The 23,796-nt window shown below is 37.2% G+C and overlaps 2 protein-coding genes and 1 long non-coding RNA gene across 4 annotated transcripts; all 3 read left to right on the top strand.

The window, feature by feature from the left end:
• The first annotated feature begins 6,760 nt into the window (after positions 1 to 6,760).
• LOC138906953 (uncharacterized) lies at positions 6,761 to 8,670 on the top strand. Of its 2 annotated transcripts, none has more exons than XR_011414544.1 (2): positions 6,761 to 7,300; positions 8,028 to 8,670. It is a non-coding gene; the product is annotated as an uncharacterized lncRNA (long non-coding RNA). The 2 variants fall into 2 exon arrangements; XR_011414543.1 differs by having other exon boundaries at positions 7,638 to 8,598.
• Positions 8,671 to 16,199: 7,529 nt separating this feature from the next.
• On the top strand, positions 16,200 to 18,492 carry LOC138906952 (GDSL lipase-like). The gene is made up of 5 exons (XM_070196617.1): positions 16,200 to 16,551; positions 16,964 to 17,085; positions 17,215 to 17,447; positions 17,528 to 17,802; positions 18,060 to 18,492. Exons 1-5 carry the CDS (start codon positions 16,284 to 16,286, stop codon positions 18,329 to 18,331), a joined length of 1,170 nt encoding a protein of 389 aa, XP_070052718.1. The 5' UTR covers positions 16,200 to 16,283; the 3' UTR covers positions 18,332 to 18,492.
• Positions 18,493 to 21,065: 2,573 nt separating this feature from the next.
• On the top strand, positions 21,066 to 23,571 carry LOC138906924 (uncharacterized). The gene is made up of 3 exons (XM_070196588.1): positions 21,066 to 21,210; positions 22,027 to 22,421; positions 22,777 to 23,571. The coding sequence occupies exons 1-3, from the start codon at positions 21,066 to 21,068 to the stop codon at positions 23,569 to 23,571; spliced, it is 1,335 nt and encodes a 444-aa protein (XP_070052689.1).
• The last annotated feature ends 225 nt before the right edge of the window (positions 23,572 to 23,796 follow it).

Below are 23,796 nucleotides of genomic sequence, written 5' to 3'. Positions count from 1 at the left end.
AGTTCTTCAATTTTATGAATCACACCCAATACTTCAAATCAACTACAATGCACTAAAGTTCCCCACAAAAAAATGCATGCTCACCAAACAAAAGCCTAAGCTAGTTTAGTTCTCACATTCATTACCAGATTCAAAAAGATAATATACTCTATACTTCTAGGAGCAATGAAATATTAAACGAATATCTTATATTAAATAGATACGTTGGAATAATCTTTTCAAGGAACTCAAAACCAAACATTCATTGAATTTGATATTTGATATAATGGAAGTCTAAATTAAATAAGAAATGACTTGAACATAAATATGATAAGGAAATTTGTCTCAAAAATAATAGTATTTGTGGCAAATAAAGTAGTCATAAAGTTACGGCTATTGTGGCGAAAAGAGAAGCTTTTGAAAGGAAAAATTATCTTTGGGCGACTAAAAATCGTCACTAAATGCCGAATGAATCGCCATTAAAGGTCGATGGTAGGCTGTTGATTCAAGTGGCGACCTAAAATGCAAACTTTTAGTGGTGACCTTTTAGATTTTTATAGCCTTAACTTTATGCCCATTTTTAGTTGCACAAGTGCTGACATTTTAAGACAACTATCACAAAATTTAAATAGGTAACCCTGAAAGTAATTATTTTTGGCGAACTTTCGAAAATCTATTTTTTTGAATTTCTTTTTTGCCTCATAATCTTTTATGTTTAGTAGCAACTTTAGTCGCCATTCAATGATAGCTATGTCACCACTAAAGGTCAAATAGGTCATCAATAAATTTATTATTCATTTGGCAACCTACATGAAATATACTTTCACGTGAAGATCATAATACATAGAAACATCATAATATCATTTGATCCGGTCAATAGCCGTGTAGATTATGACACAAGCTCATTCCCACGTGCTTAAGTACATAAAACATCATTTAGTCATTTATGCACCTGAACATTTTCAAAACATGTGGTTGTATGCACGTGTATAATTACGTCCCAATTATACTTAATTTACAAAATATATAGCCTAACTATGTCACTAACCTCTTAAGTTGAACAATTCAATGAATATAATTTGGCTTTAGCCTTAGGCCTACCCATAACGATGCATCTATTATTTCTCGCTCCTGTATATCATCTGCATCTATTAGCATCAGCAATTGAACCTTATTTTTAGCATCACTGGTATTAGCTCAATATTTGAAGATAAAGTTAACACTCACTTGGAAGCTAACGTCTAACAAGTTCATCAATTTTATGAATCACATCCAATACTTTAAATCAATTAACAATGCACCAAACAAAGTTCCTCACACAATGGCATGCATGCTCACAAAACGAAAGTCCGAGTCAATTTAGTTCTTACATCAACGACTCATTACCAAATTCAAAAAGATAATATACTCTACACTTCTAGGAGCAAAGAAATATTAAACTAATATCTTATATTAAATAGATGCGCGGGAATAATCTTTTCAATGAACTCAAAAACGAACATTCATTGAATTTGATTTTTGATATAATGGAAGTCTAAAATAAATAAAAGATAACTTGAATAGAAACAAGATAAGGCAATTTATGTCAAAAATCATAGTATTTGTGGCAAATAAAGTTATCATAAAGTTAAGGCTATTGTGGCGAAGAGAGTAGCTTTTGAAAGGATAAACTATCTTTTGTGGCGACCAGAGTCGTCACTGAATGCCGAATGCGTCGCCACCTAAAAGTCCGCATGGTAGGCTGCTATTTCTAGTGGCGACCTACGAACTATGCAGACTTTTAGTGCCACTTAGACCTTTAGTGGCGACTTTCGTCGCATCAAAAAGTTATTTATCCTTTGATAAGCGGTTCGCTTCGCCACAATAGCCTTAACTTTATGCCGATTTTTAGTCGCATAAGTATTGACATTTTAAAGCAACTATCACAAAAGTCAAATAGGTCGCCATTAAAGTAATTATTTGTTGGCAAACTTCCGAAAATCTATTTTTTGAATTTATTTTTGTCCGTAATTGTTTATGTTTAGTAGCAACTTTAATTGCCATTCAATGTTAGCTATGTCGCCACTAATATAAATGTCGAATAGGTCGTTAGTCAGTGTTTTAAAAGGCATTTTCGGGTGAGACCTAGGGCGAGGCGCCCCAAAAATGCCCTGAGGCGATAGTGTAGGAAGAAAGTCTCAAGAGGCGTATGCCCAGCAATTTGGGGCATATGCCTGGGCGTTCGGGGTGTACGCCCGAGCGTTTGAGGCGCATTTTTGTAGTGAGGCGTAAGCCCCAGAGACTTTTTCAAATTAAAATAATATTTGTTGAATAAGTTCTTCATATAATACCCAAATTCTCAAAAGTCAGCTTGTAATTACTGAAAAATTTTAAAAAGGAACTGAAATGTATTAAATTTAAAAGTCAAGACTTTTTTTATTGATTGAAGCCCTAAATTATGGTCTTTCCCAATTCTTTATCTTGTCCGCTAGTCTGCTAATATCTCCCAAAAGCAACGAATATTCAAAACAAATTTACAAATACAAAGAGAACTTCATTCTCCTTCATAGCAGCAAGTTCAAAGTTCAAATTGCAGGTTAGTTATCCTTTTTGTTCCTCCATGTAGAAAATTTTATTCTTTTCGACTCAAGTTACTTGTGCTTGTAAGTAGCGTGTAATATATTATTTTGACTAGTTTTTTATGGGGATGGAGCGCGCGCGCGCACACACACACACATATATATATATATATATATATATATGCAATTTTACCTGTGTATAAATATTTGCTGTTATTATATTATTTTATAAAATATTTACGGCCACGCCTTTTAAAACACTGTCGTCGATAAAGTCATTTATTTGTGACTTACATAAAATATATTTTCACGTGATGGACATAATACATAGAAATATCAAAAATATCATTTGAGCCAATCAATACCCATGTAGACTATGACTATGTTGTGACATTCTCACACAAGCTCATTCCTCTGTGCTTAAGTACACAAAACATCATTTAGGCATTGATGCACTTGAAAATATTCAAAACATTTGATTGCAGGCACCCTCCCGATTACATCCCAATTATATTTAATCTACAAAATAGATAGCCTAACTATGTCACTAACCTCTTAAGATGATCAATTCGATGAATATAATTTGGCATTAGCCATAGGCCTACCCATGACAATGCAATTTGAATATCGTTCGAATATCGATTCGCCCAACCTTTATCTATTATTTCTCGCTAATTTATATCATTTACATCCATTAGCATCAGCAATTAGTTCGCAATTGCGATGTCCGCAAATGCGAACAGTTGTTCGCAATTGCGAACCAGCCCCTGAGCTTCCAATATCGAAAATGCGATACATTGATCGCAAGGGGTGCCCGCAAATGTGAACCAGGGGTGTCCGCAAATGCGAACATAGCTTCGCAAAATCGAAGTTGTCCCTTACTCATCTAGTGTCGAAGTTGTGACTAGACCTTCGCAAATGCGAAGGCTCCACCCCTCGCAGATGCGAACTAAGCCTCGCAAAAGTGAAGCTGTCATCCCCCTTTCCAGTATCACAAATGCGATCTAGTTCTCGTAAATGCGGGACTCGCATTTGCGAACAGAACCTCGCAAATACGAGATTTGTAGTCCAGCAACACCAGCAACCTTCAACTATGCAAATATAGTCCGCAACTTATCCTAAACTCATCTGAGACCCTCGGGCTCCAATCCAAATATTCACACAAGTATATTAACGTCAAACAAACTCGCTTGTAAGCTCAAATCATCACAATAACATCCAAAATCAAGAATCGCTCACCAAAACTCAAGATTTTTAAAGTTCAAACTCAAATTTTTAACTTTTCACATAAAGTGCCGAAACGACCTTGGACCATCCGGGACCCCATCAAACATGCGTACAAGTCCAAAATCATCATATGAACCTATCGAGATCGTCAAAATACCGATCCGAGGTCGTTTGCTAAAACTATTGATCGTGGTCAACTCTAGCTACTTTCAAAGTCAAAAGTTATATTTTCTTTAAAATTCACATTTGAACTTTCCGAAAATCGACACGGACCACACACACAAGTCATAAATCATAAAATAGAGCTATGGAAGGTCTCGAAGCATAAAATGGAAAGATATTACTCAAAACAACCTATAGGGTCATCACGATATGAAGAGCATTGACTTTTTGACTAGTGCTCTTCAATTTTATACACCGATTTTGCGTTCATCACAATCTAAACTTAAATTTGAAATTTTACCTAAAATCACCTTAATATTCGTCAAACTCCCCCAAAATTTAAAGTATAAACTCCGAAGGATTGACCCAATATTTTGTAACAACATTCAATTCAAAAAAAAAAAAAAATTCCAACCAAGCTTCAAAACGAGCTTCAATGAAGTTTTGTTCTTCTCCTTCAAGATTCAATCTCAAGTTATTCCACGTACAATAAATACAATGCTTATAACAATCACATAAGTCGTTTTAAGTTTTAGCATCTTGTTCCTTTATTTGAGGCTTCCTTTAGATTCATTTGGAGATTTATGGCTTGTGGGTATGGTTGGCATAGGCCCTCTGGAGCATTTTGAACATTTAAACTTGAACTAAAAGATTGAATGCCTAGAGTTAAGAACCACCTTTACAAAAATACAATCTATGTGAACACTCAAACTCCAACAAAAGCATACCTATTGAACATATCAAAATTATCCGCAATAAAAATTTTAACGCGTGATATTTACGCATGCTGACGTGGCAAAACGCCAATTTAGAAATTGACACGTGCTTATTCGTCCCTTTTTACTTTTCTTTTTCCTTTTCTTCTCTCCTATTTTCCTCTTATCTCCATCTCTCTAGATGGTCTTCTTCATCGATTTTCACTTCCCCCAACCTTAAACCTAATTTTTTTGCTTCACTAAATTTGCCTCTTTGAACCATAAAAGCTTGAAAAATTCAAACCATAAGCTTGAATAATTCAATAAAATGGACCTCCAAATTTGTCCAAGCACGACATTTTTCTGCAAAAGTTGAAAAACTTGAAGAATTCATCATCCATGGAAGCCAAAACACTGACTCATTCTCGTTCCAATAATAAAATCAACCCATTCGGAGAAAATAGATTATTCAGTTGATTTAAAATAATTTTTTCATTAGATAAATCAGAACTAGAATTATCAATATAACTTTCAACTTGGGCAAATGCGATGGTGCATTCTACGCCGGTGAAAGAATTCACAGTAGCCCCAACGAAAGTGGCTATAAATTGATGGGGCTTGTTAGTTCCTAGTTAGGGAAAAAGGGATATGAGATTGATGAAGAGATTTAGCTAGAGAGTGAGTGAAAATGGGATGGAGTTGTATTGTGTATGTATATGATGGTGAATGATTAACGATGTCTGCATCTAAATAGAATGCATAGGTTGTATTTTGAGTGGTTCTATCGATGAAAAATTAGAAAGGAGATGAGCTTTATTAATTTCATTTGGAAAAGAACAGAAAAAGAAAAAACAATCATTGAGGGAAGTTGAATTATAGCATGTTTGGTCAAGTTTCTAAAATCTGCTTATTTTGAGAAGTATATTTTTCAAAAGTACTTTTCAATAAAGTACTTTTGGCGAAAATCAGTTTGTGTTTGGCTAATTAATTTGAAAAGCACTTTTGAGCAGTAATTAGTGTTTGATCAAGCTTTTAAAAACTGTTTCTAAGTGTATTTTTCTCAAAAATGCTTCTCAGAAAAGTGCTTTTGGGGAGAAGCTACATTTTTCTGCTTCTCAAAAACTGCTTATGCTTTTCCTCAAAAATACTTTTTTCCTTCTAAAAGTTTGGCCAAACACCTCAATTTTTGCCTAAAGCACTTTTGGCCAGAAAAAAATACTTTTGACCCAAAAAAACTTAGGCAAACAGGCTATCAGACACAAAGAAGATAGAAGTAAAAGAACCAAAAAGGTAGAAGCAAAAAATAAAAGAATCAACATAATACTCCCTCCGTTTTAATTTATGTGAACCTATTTTCTTTTTAGTCCGTGTCAAAGAGAATGACCTCTTTCCCTATTTGGAAACAATTTACCTTTATGCAATGATTTATAGCCACACAAAATATATGCGCCTCATTTTACACCACAAGTTCAAAAGTCTTCTCTCTTTTCTTAAACTTCGTGCCCAGTCAAATGGGTTCACATAAATTGAAACGGAGGAAGTATTACATTTCACTTACGAACGCGCTCAAATTGGAGTGAATATCACTCATTGTGCCACTTCAGCTTGAGGTGTTCAATAGGTACATCTTATTCGAGTTGGAGTGTTCAATAGATATTGGTCTTTAGTTGAGCTTTCTAATAGCCTGTTTGGCCAAGCTTTGAATTTTTTTTTTCAAAGTTGAAGTGTTTGGCCAAGCATTTGGAAGAAAAAAAAATACTTTTGGGAGAAACAGAAAAAAATAATTTTTTTCCAAAAGATTTTTTTTGGAAAATACTTTTGAGAAAAATACAATTAGAAGCAGTTTTTAAAAGTCTGGCCAAACACTAATTGTTGTTCAAAAGTGTCTTTTAAATTAATTAGTCAAACACAATTGTTTCTCACTAAAAATACTTTTAAAAAAAATGCACTTATCAAAATAAGTTAATTTTTGAAGCTTGACCAAATAGGCTATAAGTGAAAACTAGATACAAGTTTAAAGGAAAAATGTATTTCGCCTTTTGGAAATAGGGGTAAAATGCAAGGACGTAAATGTAAAAAAGAGGACACATAGTATAAAATCCACCTCTATGCGACTAAAGAGATTATTGTGAACTCTAGACGGAAAGAATGAGGCAGCGGAGAGGCAGTTGGGAGTCTCTAATGGTGGTTGCCCCTCTCTCTTCCTGTGATTTCCTTTTCCATTTTCACAAAAAAGTAAAACTAAACCACCATTCATCTTAAGGAACTGTTTGGTTAATCTCTGATCTATGCATACACGCACATACATACATTTACATACCAAGTGCCCACGCAGCATGCTGACTTCCCCCAATGCATGCCCGCCTCCAGCCTTGCAGCAAGCACCTTGAGGTCTGTACCGTGGCAGGGATACTATTCTATCACCAGAAAATAGTGCAATTTTATATATAGGAAGGAGGGTTTAGGGTTTAAGATCTAACCCATTCTTCTCAACAGATGAGAGGCTGTGATGATTGAGGTTGTCTAGAGTTCTGTCGGGGCAATGGAGCGGCCCGTATCTTGGCGGGGCGACCCGACCCGGAAGGCCTGTTTTATAGTGCAACCGAGGTTTGCAGCCATGGCGGTTGCTTTGTCTCCTTTGCCCTGATCATGCCACAGATCTGAGCCTCAAAAGAAAAGGTAAAGAGGAAACTCCAGTAAAAAGGGTTTTTCAAATTTTTCTAAAAATAAAGAATACAACTTATGTTCAATAACTTCAAAATTCCTTTAATGACTTTACATTTTGTTTCGCTTTAGTTTTCAGAATTCCTCTGTTTAGAGATTTCTGTTCAGATGGAGTCATTATAGTTTCAAATATACAATACCTTTCTTTTTTCAGTCACTTTGATGATTACATAATAAACGATTTTATTTTTTTAAATAAAGGTATTTGCATGAAGGAAGTTTTTTATTAAGTTAAAATTCCCATTGAATTATTGGACTGAAACAGTGAATTATTGGGCATTTGACATTTTAGGTTATGGGAGGAAACTGGAAACTAGAAATAGAAGAACCAGGGGATATTTTCGTTGACTTACTAATGTTGTTAAAAAGAAAATATGATGTTCATAAAATGTTTCTAGAATCTGTGGTATTCTTTTTTCTTTTGGTTATGAACATATTGAGATATGATCAATTTTATACAAGTATTGGAATATTAAAATTGTTGCCACACTTTTTAAACCCTCGCCCTTTCATCTTGCTCTTGTCCTCGTTTAGTTTTCTGTTGTTTTCTTTTGGTTACTTACAGGTGCTGTAATCTTATTCTACTGCATGTCATGTTGATACTGCTATGGCGATTCACAGTATGCTGTGTCCTCTTTACTTCTGGTTTCTTGGTCATTAACTTTTTCCTTTTCATAATCAGAATCATTCTGAGCATCATTGATGATGCTTATCTGTAGGCTATGATGATATAGCTTACTGAGTTGATCGGATTTTGGGAAACTGGGCCCGTATCTTGGCAGGGCAAACCACGATATCTTGTAACCAGAGTAATGAGTATTGGAATGAAATAGGTCCAAATGGAGTTGATTGGGATCCATTTAGCTCACCCAACTAGAGTGTGATTGGGGTTGTGGTTGATGTTGTTGTTGTATGCTATTCTCGTTTGCAGCCATGGCGGTGTCCCTTCCCTTACCCGATTTTGTGACAGATCTGACCCTACTTCTTATGTGGTCAACCAAGAATAAGTAAAACTCTCAAGATTATTAATGAGGCAGCATAGCAATGGGCGTTTCTAACTATGGTTGCCTCCCATCTGCATGCCAATGATTTCTCAGTGTCTGCTACTGTCAAAGAAAGAGCCCTTCTTTAATGCTCTGTTGATGTTATCATGGTTATTGACAATCCGCTGTATTATTGTATTTTCTGCCTCTGCTTTCTTGGTCATAATACTTTCCGTTTTAAAATCACAATCGTAAGAGTGATGTTTGTTACGAAAATTTTCCTTGAAGTTTGGACGGTTGACAACACAAAAAATTAGCCTAGAAAAAAGCACAAATTAAGAAGCAGAAGAGATGAAAAACAAATTTAAACAAAATTAGATGGAGTGTTGAACGACTAAATTGCACTAATATCATGTCTTCATTCAGTCTCGTATTATTTGCTAATACGAGGTAAAAGTAAAGGGAGGAGATAATAAGATTTTATAAAATAAGCAGCAAGAGGCAGTGGGGAGTCTGTAATGTTGGCTGCCACCTCTCTGTTCTTTTTGCCTATGATTTCCTTTTCTATTTTCACAAAGAAAAAAATAAAATAAACCACCATTGTTGAAATGGTTCAATACATAGTTTGCCCCTGAACTTGCACGAAATATTCCTTTAAGGTTTAATATTTGAATCCATGCTCTGCTTCAGCTTCATCTTCTTGTTCACCTCTTCCTCTTCATCATGGCTAGCTTTTATTATTGTTAATGTGATGGATGAGGCTGTGATGATGGGTGTCTAGAGTTGGTTGGGCATTGAAGCAGCCTGTATCTTGGCGGGGCGACTCGGAAGGCATCTCCGTGGTTGTAACCGAGGCCTGCAGCCATGGCGGTTTCCTTGTCTCCTCCTGATTTTAGCACCAATCTGAGCCTCAATTATAAGTAATTACAGGCCAGAAATTATGGCGAGAATGAGGCAACACAGAGAGTGTAATATGACCAAATTTTTATGACATTTGCTATGACATAATATCCATTATAACAAATTTGTGGTTTATGACATTTGTCATGACATAATATCCATTATAACAAATTTGTGGATCATGACATTTCCCATGACATAATATCCATTATTAGGCCAAAAATTTCTTGCTATAAATAGAAGAGTTTCTCCTCATTTGCAAACACACCAATTCAAGAGTTTTTCACTCTTGTCTTTCTTTCTCTTCCTTTATTTCATTATAGAGTATTTTGTAAGAGAGTGAGTGTTGGGAAACACTTGTGTGAACCCTTTCTTTGGAGTGATCTTGTGAGGTTATTCTCTTGGGGTATTTGGGATTAATTAGAATATTTACTCTAATTTTGTACTCTTGTTGGTATAGTGAAATTACTCATCTCCGCTTGTGGACGTAGGTCATCTTGACCGAACCACGTTAAATTTGTGTCTTCTTTATATTCTTTAATTGCCGTTATTATCAACTTCCATTGTCTTTGTTATTATCATTATACCGTTGTTTGGCTAAATTTTGCACTACCCGGATTTCCGATCCTAACAAATTGGTATCAGAGCCAGATCTAACCGGGTTATTTTAAATAGCCAAAATGACTCTAACAAAGTCTTATGTTGAGAAATTTGACCGAAGTGCAAATTTCGGAATGTGGCAATTAAAGATGGAAGCTATCCTAATTCAGGATGGCTTAGATTTGGCACTGTAAGGAAAGGAGAAGATGCTGGGTAAAATGACGGACGAGGAGTTTGCCGTCATAGACAAAAAGGCAAAAGCAGGTATTATTTTAAATCTTTCAAATGAGGTTTTGCGTGAAGTTGCAGCAGAAAGCTCAGCCAAAGGCATATGAAAAAAGCTTAAAACCCTATATATGAAAAGATTAGTAGAAAACAGGCTTTACATAAAGCAAAAACTCTACACTTTTCGTATGGCTGAAGGTACCTCTATACTTACTCATTTTGATACTTTTGATTCTCTTCTTATGGATTTAAGTAACATAGATGCTGAAATCAAAGATGAGGATCAAGCTGTGTTATTGCTTGTTTCCTTACCCAAGTTGTTTAAACATATAAGAGATACTATGCTTTATGGAAAGGATAATATCTCTTATAAAGATATCAAATCTATTTTGAAATCAAAAGAACAAATAGATAGAGATATTACTGGGGAAACTAGTGGGAACCAAGAGGAAGGCTTATTCATAAGAGGTAGATTCAATAAGAAAGATTCAAGTAGTGAGAAACCTAAATCAAGGTCAAAATTCAGATACAGAAATGTCATGTGCAAATATTGTCATAAGAAATGTCACATTATTTCTGAATGCTTTAAATTGAAAAACAAAGAAAAGCATACAGAAAAGAAAAATGAGCACAAAAATACTGACACTGCCGAAGCAAGTGTAGCTGCTGATGAGACTGAGGGAACTATTTTTTTAGCAACTAATAATACTTTCAAATCTAACAATGAGTGGATTTTAAATTCGGGTTGTTCTTATCATATGTGTCCCAGTCAAGATTTATTTACCACATATGAATCTATTGTAGGTGGAGTTATCTTGATGGGCAACAATGCTGCCTGCAAAGTTATTGGAAAAGGTACTGTCCGAATCAAAATGCACGATGGTGTGGTGAGAACTCTCACCGATGTTAGACATGTTCCTGACTTGAAGAAAAATCTCATCTCTTTGGGCACTCTAGAATCTCTTGGGTGCAAGTACACAGGTGAAAGTGGAGTTCTGAAAATTTCTCATGGTGCTCTTGTGATCATGAAAGCACGCAGATCTGGTACGTTGTATACTCTTTTGGGATCTACTGTTACAGGTGCTGCTGCAGTTTCAATATCAGATAAATCAGATTCTGACATCACCAAATTGTGACATATGCGATTGGGGCATATGAGTGAAAAAGGTCTTTCCATCCTCAGTAAAAGAGGTCTCTTATGTGGCCAAAGTACCGAAAATAAGGAGTTCTGTGAATATTGTGTGTTCGGGAAGCAGAAAAGAGTCAGCTTCAAATCTCCAGTGATTCATAGAACAAAAAGTACTTTGGATTACATTCATTCAGATCTTTGGGGTCCTTCACGTACCCCATCAAAAGGTGGTGCCAGGTATATGTTAACTTTCATTGATGATTATTCAAGGAAAGTTTGGGTTTATTTCCTGAAAAATAAAAGTGATGTTTTCTTAAATTTCAAACAATGAAAAGTTTTGATTGAGAAACAAACAGGAAAACAGGTTAAGCGGCTTAGAACAGATAATGGCTTGGAATTTTGTAATGAATGAAGGAATTGCTCGACATCGTACTGTAAGAATGACACCTCAGCAAAATGATGTGGCAGAAAGGATGAATAGAACTCTTTTGGAAAGGGTTCGTTGCATGATTTCAAATGCTGGGTTGACAAACGCCTTTTGGGCAGAAGCTATCTCTACAGCTTGGTATATTGTCAACCGAGCTCTTTCTGCACCTTTGAACTTTAAAACTCCAGAGGAAATGTGGTCAGATACTCCTGCTAATTATTCTGATTTAAAGATATTTGGTTGCCCTGCATACATGCATGTAAATGATGAAAAATTAGAGTCAAGGGCTAAAAAGTGCATTTTCCTTGGGTATGCATCTGTGGTGAAATGATACCGACTATGGTATCCTGATCCCACAGCATCAAAATTTATAATTAGCAGAGATGTAACCTTTGATAAATCCTCTATGTTATATTCTAGAAAAGAGTCTTCTAGTTCTTGTAATACAGATAAAGGAAAGAGTACACAAAACCAGGTGCAGATTGAGATTGGCATTCCTTCTGAGCCAAGCTCATCAACTTTGGAGCAAAATACAGTTGAAACTCCTGAAGTTGAGACAGAAGCTGAAATTTCTGAAGTTGAGACTCCTGAAGTTGAACTAGAAGAAGAGGAGTATTCTATAGCCAAACATAGACCAAGAAGAGAAGGTAAACAACCATTAAGGTTTGGAGATTATGTTGCATTTGCTTTTTTAGTTGCACAGGAAACTGAAGAAATTGGAGAACCATCAAAATATTCAGAATCAGTCTCTGGTGCTGACGCAACCAAGTGGCTAATTGCAATGAATGAAGAAATTGAGTCTCTCCACAAGAATGGTACTTGGTCTCTTGTGAAGCTGCCATCAGGAAAAAGAATTGTTGGTTGCAAATGGGTTTTCAAGAAAAAGGATGGCATTCCAGGGGTTGAAGATGCGAGGTATAAGGCACGATTAGTTGCAAAGGGCTATAGTCAGGTACAAGGAGTTGATTTTAATAATATTTTCTCACTTGTTGTTAAACATAGCTCTATTCGTGTCTTGCTTGCCTTCGTTGCCATGTATGATTTGGAATTAGAACAACTTGATGTTAAGACAACTTTCTTACATGGCGAACTTGAGGAACAAATATACATGCATCAACCCGAATGATTTGAAATTGAAGGAAAAGAAGATCATGTTTGCTTGTTGAAGAAATCCTTGTACGGATTAAAGCAGTCTCCAAGGCAATGGTATAAAAGGTTTGATTCCTTTATGTTGGGTCATGGTTATTCGAGGAGCATGTATGATAGTTGTGTTTACTTTCGGAAGTTAAATGATGGTTCATTTGTGTATCTATTATTATATGTTGATGACATGCTCATTGTTGCTAAGAATTTAACAGAAATTCACAATTTGAAAAGTCAGCTGAAAAGTGAATTTGAGATGAAAGATTTGGGAGCAGCTAAGAAAATCCTTGGCATGGAGATCAAAAGAGATCGAAAAGCCAACAGGCTATTTCTGACCCAGAAGAAGTACTTGGAGAAAGTCTTGGAGAGGTTTGGCATGAAAGATGCTAAACCAGTTAGTACCTCTCTTGCTGCTCATTTTAAGTTATAAGCTGCTCAGTTCCCGCAGTCAGAGGAAGAAGAGAGGTACATGGCACGGGTTCCTTATTCCAGTGTAGTCGGCAGTATTATGTATGTAATAGTTTGTACACGTCCAGACATTTCACAAGCAGTGAGCGTGGTAAACCGGTATATGGCTTGCCCTGGTAAAGCACATTGGCATGCTGTAAAATGGATTCTCAGATACTTGCGAGGTACTTCAAATACATGTTTGGAGTTTGGGAGAAATACTAACACTTTGGTTGGTTTTGTAGACTCAGATTTTGCAGGTGATCTTGACAAAAGAAGATCACTGACAGGCTATGTATTTTGCATCGGGGGTTGCGCTATTAGTTGGAAAGCTACATTACAACATGTAGTAGCTTTATCTACTACCGAAGCAGAATATATGGCAGTGATCGAGGCGATCAAAGAAGCTTTATGGTTGAAGGGTCTATTTGCGGAACTCAGTTTACACCAAGGTGGTATTACCATTTTCTGTGATAGTCAAAGTGCCATTCACTTGACTAAAGATCAAATGTATCATGAGAGGACGAAGCACATTGATATAAAGTATCATTTCATCCGAGAAACCATTGCTGAAAGAAAAGTCTCTGTTCAGAAGATCAACACTAGAGACAATCCTGCTGACATGTTCACAAAACCTCTTCCAGTATCCAAGTTCAAGCTTTGCCTGAACTTGATTGACATTTATGAAGAATGATTTTGCCCATTGGGGTTTTTGCGGAGAAGGTGGAGCAAATTTACTATAAGCCGAAATTAGGCCAAGGTGGAGATTTGTAATATGGTCAAATTTTCATGACATTTGCTATGACATAATATCCATTATAACAAATTTGTTGTTCATGATATTTGCCATGACATAATATCCATTATGATAAATTTGTGGATCATGACATTTGCCATGACATAATATCCATTATTAGGCAAATGATTTCTTGCTATAAATAGAGAAGTTTCTCCTCATTTGCAAACGCACCAATTCAAGAGCTTTTCACTCTTGTCTTTCTTTCTCCTCCTTTATTTTATTATAGAGTATTTTGTAAGAGAGTGAGTGTTGGGAAACACTTGTGTGAACCCTTTCTTTGGAATGATCTTGTGAGGTTATTCTCTTGGGGTATTTGGGATTAATTAGAGTATTTACTCTAATTTTGTACTCTCTTTTGTACTCTTGTTGGTATAGTGAAATTGCTCATCTCCGCTTGTGGACGTAGGTCACCTTGACCGAACCACGTTAAATTTGTGTCTTCTTTATATTCTTTAATTGCCGTTATTATCAACTTCCATTGTCTTTTTATTGTCATTATACCGTTGTTTGGCTAAATTCCGCACTACCCGAATTTCCGATCCTAACAGAGAGTATGGGATTTGTTTCAAGGGTGGTTGCTCCTCTCTGCTTTGCGTATCATTCTCCATTTTTTAACAAATTAAACCAACAACCCTTAAAAAAAAAAAAGAGAGAAAGACAAAGTGCGCGTCAGTTTCTGTTATTTTTTGTTGCATTTGTTTGCACCCCTAATATATACTCAAATACTGAGCACGCTACTATTACAACAAATATGTGACCTTCAGATCTTCAGTCTATCTCCTCATGGCTTTGAAACAATGAAAGAGGAAAATGCCAATTATTTTTCTTGTTTCTGTCTATAACTTTGTTTATGTCCATATATCTATTGCTCCCTTGTTCATATCTTCTAGGTTCTTGTTCTTTGTTGCCTTGGCTTTAAGATTCTTCCGTAGGAGCTATTGGGGAACTGGGGGGATGTTTTATAAAATATTTGTTTCCTTAGAAGTATCAGCTCTGATGATACTTCTAGTTCTTTTTTCAGCACTGTGCTTTTAGTTACATACTTTGTTAGTACTCCTCAGTGAACTGTTATCTAATGTGGCATGATGCGTTGGCATAAGGAAAGCTAGATGCATTAGCAGATTCAGTCGGGAGATGCCATCTACTTTTGAATGGTGCACCAGATTTTCCATGAAAGTATTCAAGTGTTGCACTAGAAGTTTCAGCTGGTTGATCCATTCATGTCTTGGAACAATTTGTGCGATCCTGTTTGTTGACAAAGCAAAATGCAAACTGATGGTGCCTAAAGTACATTGGACGCGTCCTCCTAAGACTCTATTCAAGATCAACACAAATGTGAGCTCAAACAGGAAACTGGGACTACGTGGAGGAGGTGGTGTTATTAGATCATACACTGGAATTAATAGCAGCTTTTGCATCACCTTTCAGTAAAGGAACTAACAATAGTGCTGAATCTAAAACTAATTGGATCCATGCTAAATCAGACCCGCCATTTGGAATCTTATCTCAGTAATTGAAAGCATTAAGGTAAGCTGAAGGTTTTGGAATATGTGCAGCTTCAACATTGCTTCAGAGAAAGCTAATGAAGGATTGAAGTTTGCAGGACAGATTTGGTATGATGAATTTGAGCAGCTTCCTAGCAAAACAAAGGCAAACAAATGCGTTGATTTTCGGATTAGGCAAATCAAAAGTAGTTTTTGTTGTATACCATGAATTGTACATCACAATGGTGTAGGAAGTTAAAAAAATTCTAAAGTTTAAGTAAACTAATTCAGAAAGATGTAATTAGACTAATTATACATACAATTGTATATCCACACACTTCAGATCTTTGCACCATCTCTTTAAATTGTGTATGTACAATTCTAACTTAATTAGTTTTCTACAAGGTCAGGTATTATGTCCCCCTAATATACCGGTTAGCGGTCAGTGCCTAAAGAAAAATCATTCTCCTTGAAAATGAGAATTGTACGGCTGCATGGAAGGTGGGTCAACTATTTAGCAAGTTACCTACAAGTCTCCAACTTTTAATTAGTTAGAGAGGCATTTTTAGTGGAAAAAGAAAACGGTAATATTCTATGACAAATACCCAATAACACCATCAGTGCATTGCTATTGTTACTTATAATAATAGTACCTTTCTCTGTCACTAGTTAATTTGTCTGCACTCTCAATTATTGATAATCTCAAAGTGCTCGTGATTAACGAAGAAAAGAAACACTGTTGATAATGAGTCTACTATAAATACTACTTACAAACAAAGATCGATTATCCTTAGTTTTGCAATGACAATGAGGAAAGTTGACTTTAGTGGTTCATATTTCTTTGTGACGACTCTTCTTCTTCTTCTGCCTCTATTTGTTTCCACAAAGGCAGCAGCAGCAGCAAGTGGCTTGTTCATCTTTGGAGACTCCACAGTGGATGCAGGAAACAACAACTATATTGAGACCATCCCTGAGAACAGAGCCAATTATGAACCATATGCCCAGAATGGTTTTTTCCAGGAACCCACTGGTCGCTTCTCAGATGGTCGTATCATCGTTGATTTCATAGGTGAGGTGATCCACTATTATTCTTTTCCATGACTTGTTTAATTTGCGATGGCATGACATCCAGAGGCGGACCTATGCTTTAAGAACAGGGGTCACCGAACCCGTTAACTTTGGCAAAACTTTTAATATATATATATATATATATATATATATATATATATATATATATATATATATATATATATATATATATATATATATATATATATATATATATGTTAAAAATGATCATATATTTTATTTGGAACTCTTAATATCAAAATCAAAATGCTCATGTACCCAACCACTTTCAAATCCTGGGTCCGCATCAATCATGTTTGGACTTGAGATTTGTTTTGACTGATCTAAAGGAAGTTATTAATCAATTATGTGATCTATATATAATTTGTGAAAAATGAATGATGGTGATGCAGCTGAATATGCAAAGTTGCCACTAATTCCTCCTTACCTGCAACCACATATTGCTGATTTCAGCAATGGAGTTAACTTTGCTTCTGGAGGAGCTGGAGTTCTTTCTACCACTCATTCTGGTTTGGTATGGGCGTCAGCATTTTCATCTCCTTACTATAGATATGCATACATATATATTGTCTCAAATCCTTTTCTATATATGTTATATATAAGTGTAGATCTACACTGTTAATTATACGTGATAAAATATCAGGTTATTGATCTGGAGAGACAATTAAAGTACTTTGAACAAGTGCGGAAATCACTAACAGAAAAGTTGGGAGCAGCCAAAGCAGAGGAAGTCATATCGGAAGCAGTTTACTTCATCAGTATCGGAAGTAACGATTACATGGGGGGTTACTTTGGTAATGAAACAATGCAGCAACTCCACGGTCCTGAAGAATATTTAGGGATGGTCATCGGCAACTTGACTCAGGCAATTCAAGTAAACTACAAGCAATTATCCTTTTCCTTCTCTATGTTGTTGGTTAAAATTGTACTTATATACAATATTTCAGTGACAAAGAATTGTATGAGAAAGGCGCCCGAAAATTTGGTTTCCTAAGCTTGTCGCCATTGGGATGTTTACCAGCTCTCAGAGCACTAAATCCAAGAGCTAATAGCAATAACGAAGAAGCAGGAGGAGGTTGTTTTGAAGCTGCTTCTGATCTTGCATTGGCTCATAACAATGCTCTCAGAATTGTCCTCGAAAGCCTTCAACATATATTGCAAGGCTTTAAGTATTGCAACTCCAACTTCTACGATTGGCTTCTCGATAGAGTTAACAATCCCTCAAAGTATGGTATGTATCCTCTTTATACCATCTCCCCTACTAGCTAGCTTATTATTGGCATTCTATTAATTAACTTTTGAAGGGGAGTCTTGGCGTAACTGGTAAAGTTGCTGCCATGTGAGCAGGAGGCCACAGGTTCGAACTGTGGAAACAACCTCTTGCATGTTAAAGTTGTGTACAATAGACCCTTGTGGTCCAGCCCCACGCATAGCGGGAGCTTAGTGTTTTTTTTTTTTTAAATATCTCCATTATTGTTGCGTTATTAGGTTTCAAGGAAGGAGTGAAGGCTTGCTGTGGAACAGGGCCTTATGGAGGAAAAAAAACATGTGGTGGGGAAAAAAAGGTTACTGAATATGAGATTTGCGATAATGCCAAAGACTACATATGGTTTGATTCATTTCACCCGACAGAAGGCATACATGAACAATTTGCAAAAGCTCTCTGGGATGGACCATCCTCCTCTGTTGGACCTTACACTCTTCAAGACCTATTTTTTAGTAAAGAGAAACAAACTATAGCTGATATTGTCGATATATAATCCACAAATTTCTTAATGTTAGAACAAAAGATGTGTTGGCAATAAAGCCTTTTGTATTTCCAAGTCCAGACTTATTAGAAAGCAAATTTCAACATTCAAGGGAAATAATTTTATGTTCAGCAACAATTTTCCATTATTATTTCCCAATTTATTGCTCTTCATATTCTGCTTTGACTAGCAACCACGCAGGAGCAGAGGTATGGTGTTTCCTTACTAACCAACACAGAGGAAAAGGATGACAATTTATCTATAGGAATAGCAAATTTGGTAGACTGGAAAAATAACAGGACATATATGTTTTCACGTAATAATCTTAAATGACAACTGAGGAGGTGAATGTTACAGAACATGCTAAAAGAATTACATAATCATTAGAGTATTTTCATCATCACATAATGACTATTGACTTTCAATGTTGTTAGGGTGGGTAAGCTGGTAAAACATGGATATTCCGCAGCCAAAGATCCAGATAGTTCATATTATTTAATTTAAAAAAACTAGTGCCGTTTTTATTTGGAAGAAATCCCCACAGTCCATATATACCAGTGGAAAAAGCAATGGGGTTCTTTGTCAACAAAAGGTCCAGGATCCGATTCCGGGGCTGTTAGGGAAGGAAGGACTAATAGGAGAGCCTACTTGAATGTTTCTAATGGGTTATGTTGTTCGGACACTTCAAAAATATTATCAATTCCTTCATAAGTAGTGCACTTTTGGAGGATCCAATACGAATACGGCACCATATTTGCAGAGTTTGCGCAACATAACTAATGGGGCAAAGACAAGGCAACAACATCATAGCTGCAAAGAATTGGTCAACACGCATCTCAGAGAACTCTTAAATGACAGATCATTGGATTCAATTTCTTGACTGTTGATTTGTTCGATGAGCGGTTCTCTACATGTGAGTCTTGCTTCTCACTTTTCCTCTTTTCAGCTTCACCCTTGGCAATATGCTTCTCTTGCATTTATCCTTTAACGTGTATTAAAATATTCTCAAATTTTGCAATTATGATGGTTCATTTATCTGTTTTTTTGCAGTTCAGACCTTTTGGTGTATCTCTTTCTTATAGCTAACGACAAAAGTGTCTTAGCAGTAAAGTTTCGTCTAAGATATTGTGTTGATTCAAACAGGTATCTCTGTTGTAGTAATATGCATAACTTCTAATTTACCAGGTTATAATACATCTCTAAGATTTCTTTTTCAGAAAATGAATTTAGTTCTCTTGATTCTTATTTTGTTGACCTTTTTTCGCATTGCTATAACACAAGGCTAGCCCTTTCTCTATTTTGATTTGATTTGCATTGACCATCCTAGATTTAGCTTGGTATATTATGTTCTGATTCTAATGCTAGATTTTCTTTTCTTTGTGGACACCAAGATAAAGGTGTACTATGTATTATCAACTGTGTAACTATTAAAATCCAAATTTTATCCAATTGAAGCATCAACTTTTGTATTAGTGGGACCACCAACTTGAACATGAATAATTTAATTGTTTTGTGTTTCCAATTGAACATGAAGTACGTTTTGCAAATGAATATGTTAATATGACCTTTTTTCTCTGTCCTTCCTTCTACTAAACATGTAAACAAATATGAAATTATCTTTTTCAAGTCGAGCCTCTTTTGTAAGCTATGTTTGGCATGTGCATGGGCATGGTCAATTTAGTTGTTTACTCGAAAAACGGATTAGAGTCGAATTTGTAAGTAGTTTTAAGGATATGTGGTATAGCTTAATACAAGTCGTAAGGATAAATAGAAATGTCAAATATTGATTGCGAAGAATGCAAAATAAATAAGGTTGGAAAGAAGATGATTTTTAAGACTAAGCAAGATGAATCAATTAATGAAGTCTAAAAGAATAACCCTTGAATATAGGAGAATATGGTGTTTGAATTACAATGTAAGCAAAAAAACTGTCCTTTATACAAATATTGCCATCTTTTTTATAGTGGAGGATCCTACTTTTAGATATAATTAAAAATACATAGTGGGAGACCCATGATAAATCAACTTTTCTATGATTCCTACCAAGATTCTCTCCTCTAGTGGGATTGCAACGGCTCTTGTCTGTGAGCTCGATATTGACTCGAGCTCGATTCTGACCCGGGTCCCTGTATTTATTCGGGGTCAGTGTTGGTCGGTCTTTTAATCATAAGCTCGATAACTTTACTTTGCATCATAGTTCTATTTGAATTCGAACTTGATAATAACATCGAGCTCGATGTTGATAGGTCCTTTGGGCTCGAAGCTCGGTGACCCGACTTCGGACCTCAACCTGATACTATGAAGATGCTTCTCCGATCCAATATATTACCAATTAAACCAGTCCGTACGAAGGACTAACCGATTTTTACTGTATACAAATAGTCCCTTCGTTTCTCGAGAATGATGTGGCGAGAAACGACATGATTTCACAATGGCTCGATCAGATATAAGCCGACGTTTGCATTGAGCCCGACCATAACGTATGTGATAGCTGTCCGTCGGTTTAGCTTTCCAAGGCATTTAATGCGTGTCAGAAGGTGGTCGACTACCGCTGATATTGAACCATCATTGCTTCAACCTATAAATAGCCTTTCCTTTCACCATTTATCACTTTTACGTCTTCAATCTTCCAAATTTTCTAAGTTCCTTTTCGTCTCCTCTGAGTTCATTCGTAGATCTGTGATTCTTTTCTGCAAAATTCTTCTTAAAAATCACCGAATCTTTATCACCTTCTTTAAATCAAAAAATGGTGAAGACATCAAAAACAGTCCCCCAAGAAGAAAAAGCTTCTTCTTCTCAATCCGCCGCCGACAAAGCACCAGTGGATCCACGGCCTAAGGAGTGCGTTCCGGCGGCGTGTTTTCTTACCTCCGATTTCAAACTCGATAAAGGTTCGACGGTTCCCGGCTGATGTGAGCCCGTATCGAGATATATTTGTTCGATAACCGGGGGGGTATATCAAGCAGATAAAAAAAGATTGTAACTGGGGGAACAAAGAAGTGGTAGTACCGTCTCCTAAAGAGGATATTACTACTCACGTGAAATGGTTTTTAAATGTGTACACTTACCCTTTCACGTTAGGTCCTCTCGACCCTGTTATCATAGATTTTTGTCGTAAATACCTAATAACTCTAGGCCAGATTCACCCTTTTTTTTGGCGAATCGTTATTTTGATCCGATACTTCGTCAACAAAATCGAGGGGATGCCTTTCACCCTTGATCATCTCATCTGATTGTACCGTCCTTACCTTTTTCGAGGAGGGTTAATAAAACTTTAGCGTCGAGCTACCAAGGCTCTGTTCTCAAGCATAGACGAGGACAGGGATAGAGGCTGGATGGGCAGGTTTGTCCGAGTAAGGACTTCGGACCTGATTCCGACTGAAAAAATGCCTTTTCCCGAGGAGTGGAACATGAAGCGTATGTGTAATTCTGTTGTTATCTCCTACTATTTTTCTCTTTCATTTCTTTTCTCACCGATATCCCCTTTTTTGTAATGTAGTTGTTCCTTGGATGGTCGGCGCAGTTCCCGATCTCAAGAACTGGGTACGGGATCTGGCTTCGACCTCCACATACGCCGAGCGCTCATGGCGTGATTTGTCGAAGGGCCGATGGGAGGCCAAAAATCATGGTAAGCCCCTTTATCTTATTTTTTGCCAGTTTGAACGAGATTCTTTCCATATATTTTTAATACATTTTTCCGTATGTAGGTGTGGGTAAAGATGCGGTTTTGAGGCCCTCGTCCGTCGAGGAAGAGGCTTCGGTCTCTGTTCCAAAGCCGGTGAAGAAAAATAAGAGAAAAAGGGCCTCCGTTCCCGAAGATCAAAAACCGAAGAAGTGGATGGCTCGTAAGCCGAAGAAGAATACCATTCCTTTGACTGTAGAATCAGTTCTGCGTCTGAGGGATGAAGACGAAGAAGAGGAAGAAGACGATGGGTCTGTGCTGGCGAACCGAATGAAGAAAAGCATCGATGCTCCAAAGGCGGCTGAATCGATGGTGATTCATAAGGTTTTGCCTCGAACCGAGGAGATATCAGAGGGAAGTTCAGGCAGAGTCCCCAAGTCATTAGAGATCGGGGATGCTTCCTACCGAAGTCAACGAACGGTGGGTACATCGGAAGGGGATGGTCCTGAAGCTCTCCGAACTGAGGAGAACGCCCCAAGCGAGTAGCCTGGGGCAATAGTAATCGGACATTCGCCCACTCTCCCTGCCTTTTTCGAAGGGGCTATTTGGGAAGCCCAAGCTTTGGGGGCCCTCGAGATGAGCCGGTCTCATGAAGGGGAGGACCCTTTTCGTGATCTATTTACCGGGGTCGAGGATGCTACTGGCCCTAGTGATGTTTCGGGCCTTCTCTGTGAAGTACAACTAGCTCTGAATCGGGTAAGCTCTTAACTCCCTTTGTTGATATTATTTTCATGTTTGCTATTCTTTCCTAACTTCTTTTCTTCCTTCTTCGCAGGCCGTGGAGGTTCATCGAGAAGCATGTTCTCGGTCTCGAGCTGAGCTGCATCGGTTCGAGACCAATCTTCAACGGGTCACGGAGGAGAGGAACTCAATTAAACTCCTCTTAGGGCAAATGGGAAAGGAAATCGAAGACCTCCGAGCTGAGTTGGCCAAGGCTCACCAAGATCAGGCTGATTTGTCTGAGCAGGTAATGATACTTTTAAAAGCCTATGGGCTCGATACCGGAACGATGGCTAATTTTTCGGTCTCTCAGTTGCAGCAGAAAATTAAGATGATCGGGAAACTCCGTGAGGAGGTTGATGTGATAAAAACGGAGTCCTTGAAGTGGAAAAAAGGTATGGACCGCTTTGTTGCAGAGAAAGAGGCTGCTCGAGCCCAATTATCATCGGCCGAAAACCAGGTTCAAAGTATAAAGGAGAAAAGCTCGGTTCAAGTAAGAAGAATAGAGGACCTTGAGGCTCGGTTGGCCTCTGAACTTGCTAAGGACGATTCTGATGCCGAAAAGGCAAAGGACGATGCGGATGCATTCGTGGCCGTTTATCGGGCTGATGCTGAAGCTGCCCATGTACAAGCAAGAAAGGCAGCCGAGACTACCAATACTCAAGCGCATTGGGTTGCTGAGCTTGCTAAGTGCCGATCTCGGAGGGAGACCCTCGAAGATATCCACACTCGAGGTTTCGACCTCACTGAAGAGATAAAAACGGCTAAGGAGCTCGAAGCCGATGCTGAAGCCTTGGTTTCCGATGATGATGATGATGATGATGGGAGCAAGAGCGGGTCCGAGAGCTGAGAGGAGCCTGATGGAGAAGAGACCGCCCCCGGGGATAACCAAGAAACTTAGTCCCTTAGTTTCTATTTCGGATGTTGCAAACAATTATGTAAACAATCCCGTAAATATATACAAATAACTTTTCTTCTCCCGTCTCGCCTCTTGTTTTATTTTTCTGTCTTGTGAATGCTTTAGGCAATTTGATTGAATTCGGATTTCGTAGCCTTTAAATCAGAGTGAGCGTTT

Source organism: Nicotiana tomentosiformis, chromosome 3, assembly GCF_000390325.3.
Source record: "Nicotiana tomentosiformis chromosome 3, ASM39032v3, whole genome shotgun sequence".
Lineage (NCBI taxonomy): Eukaryota > Viridiplantae > Streptophyta > Magnoliopsida > Solanales > Solanaceae > Nicotiana > Nicotiana tomentosiformis.
This window is presented reverse-complemented; position numbering and strand designations above follow the sequence as displayed.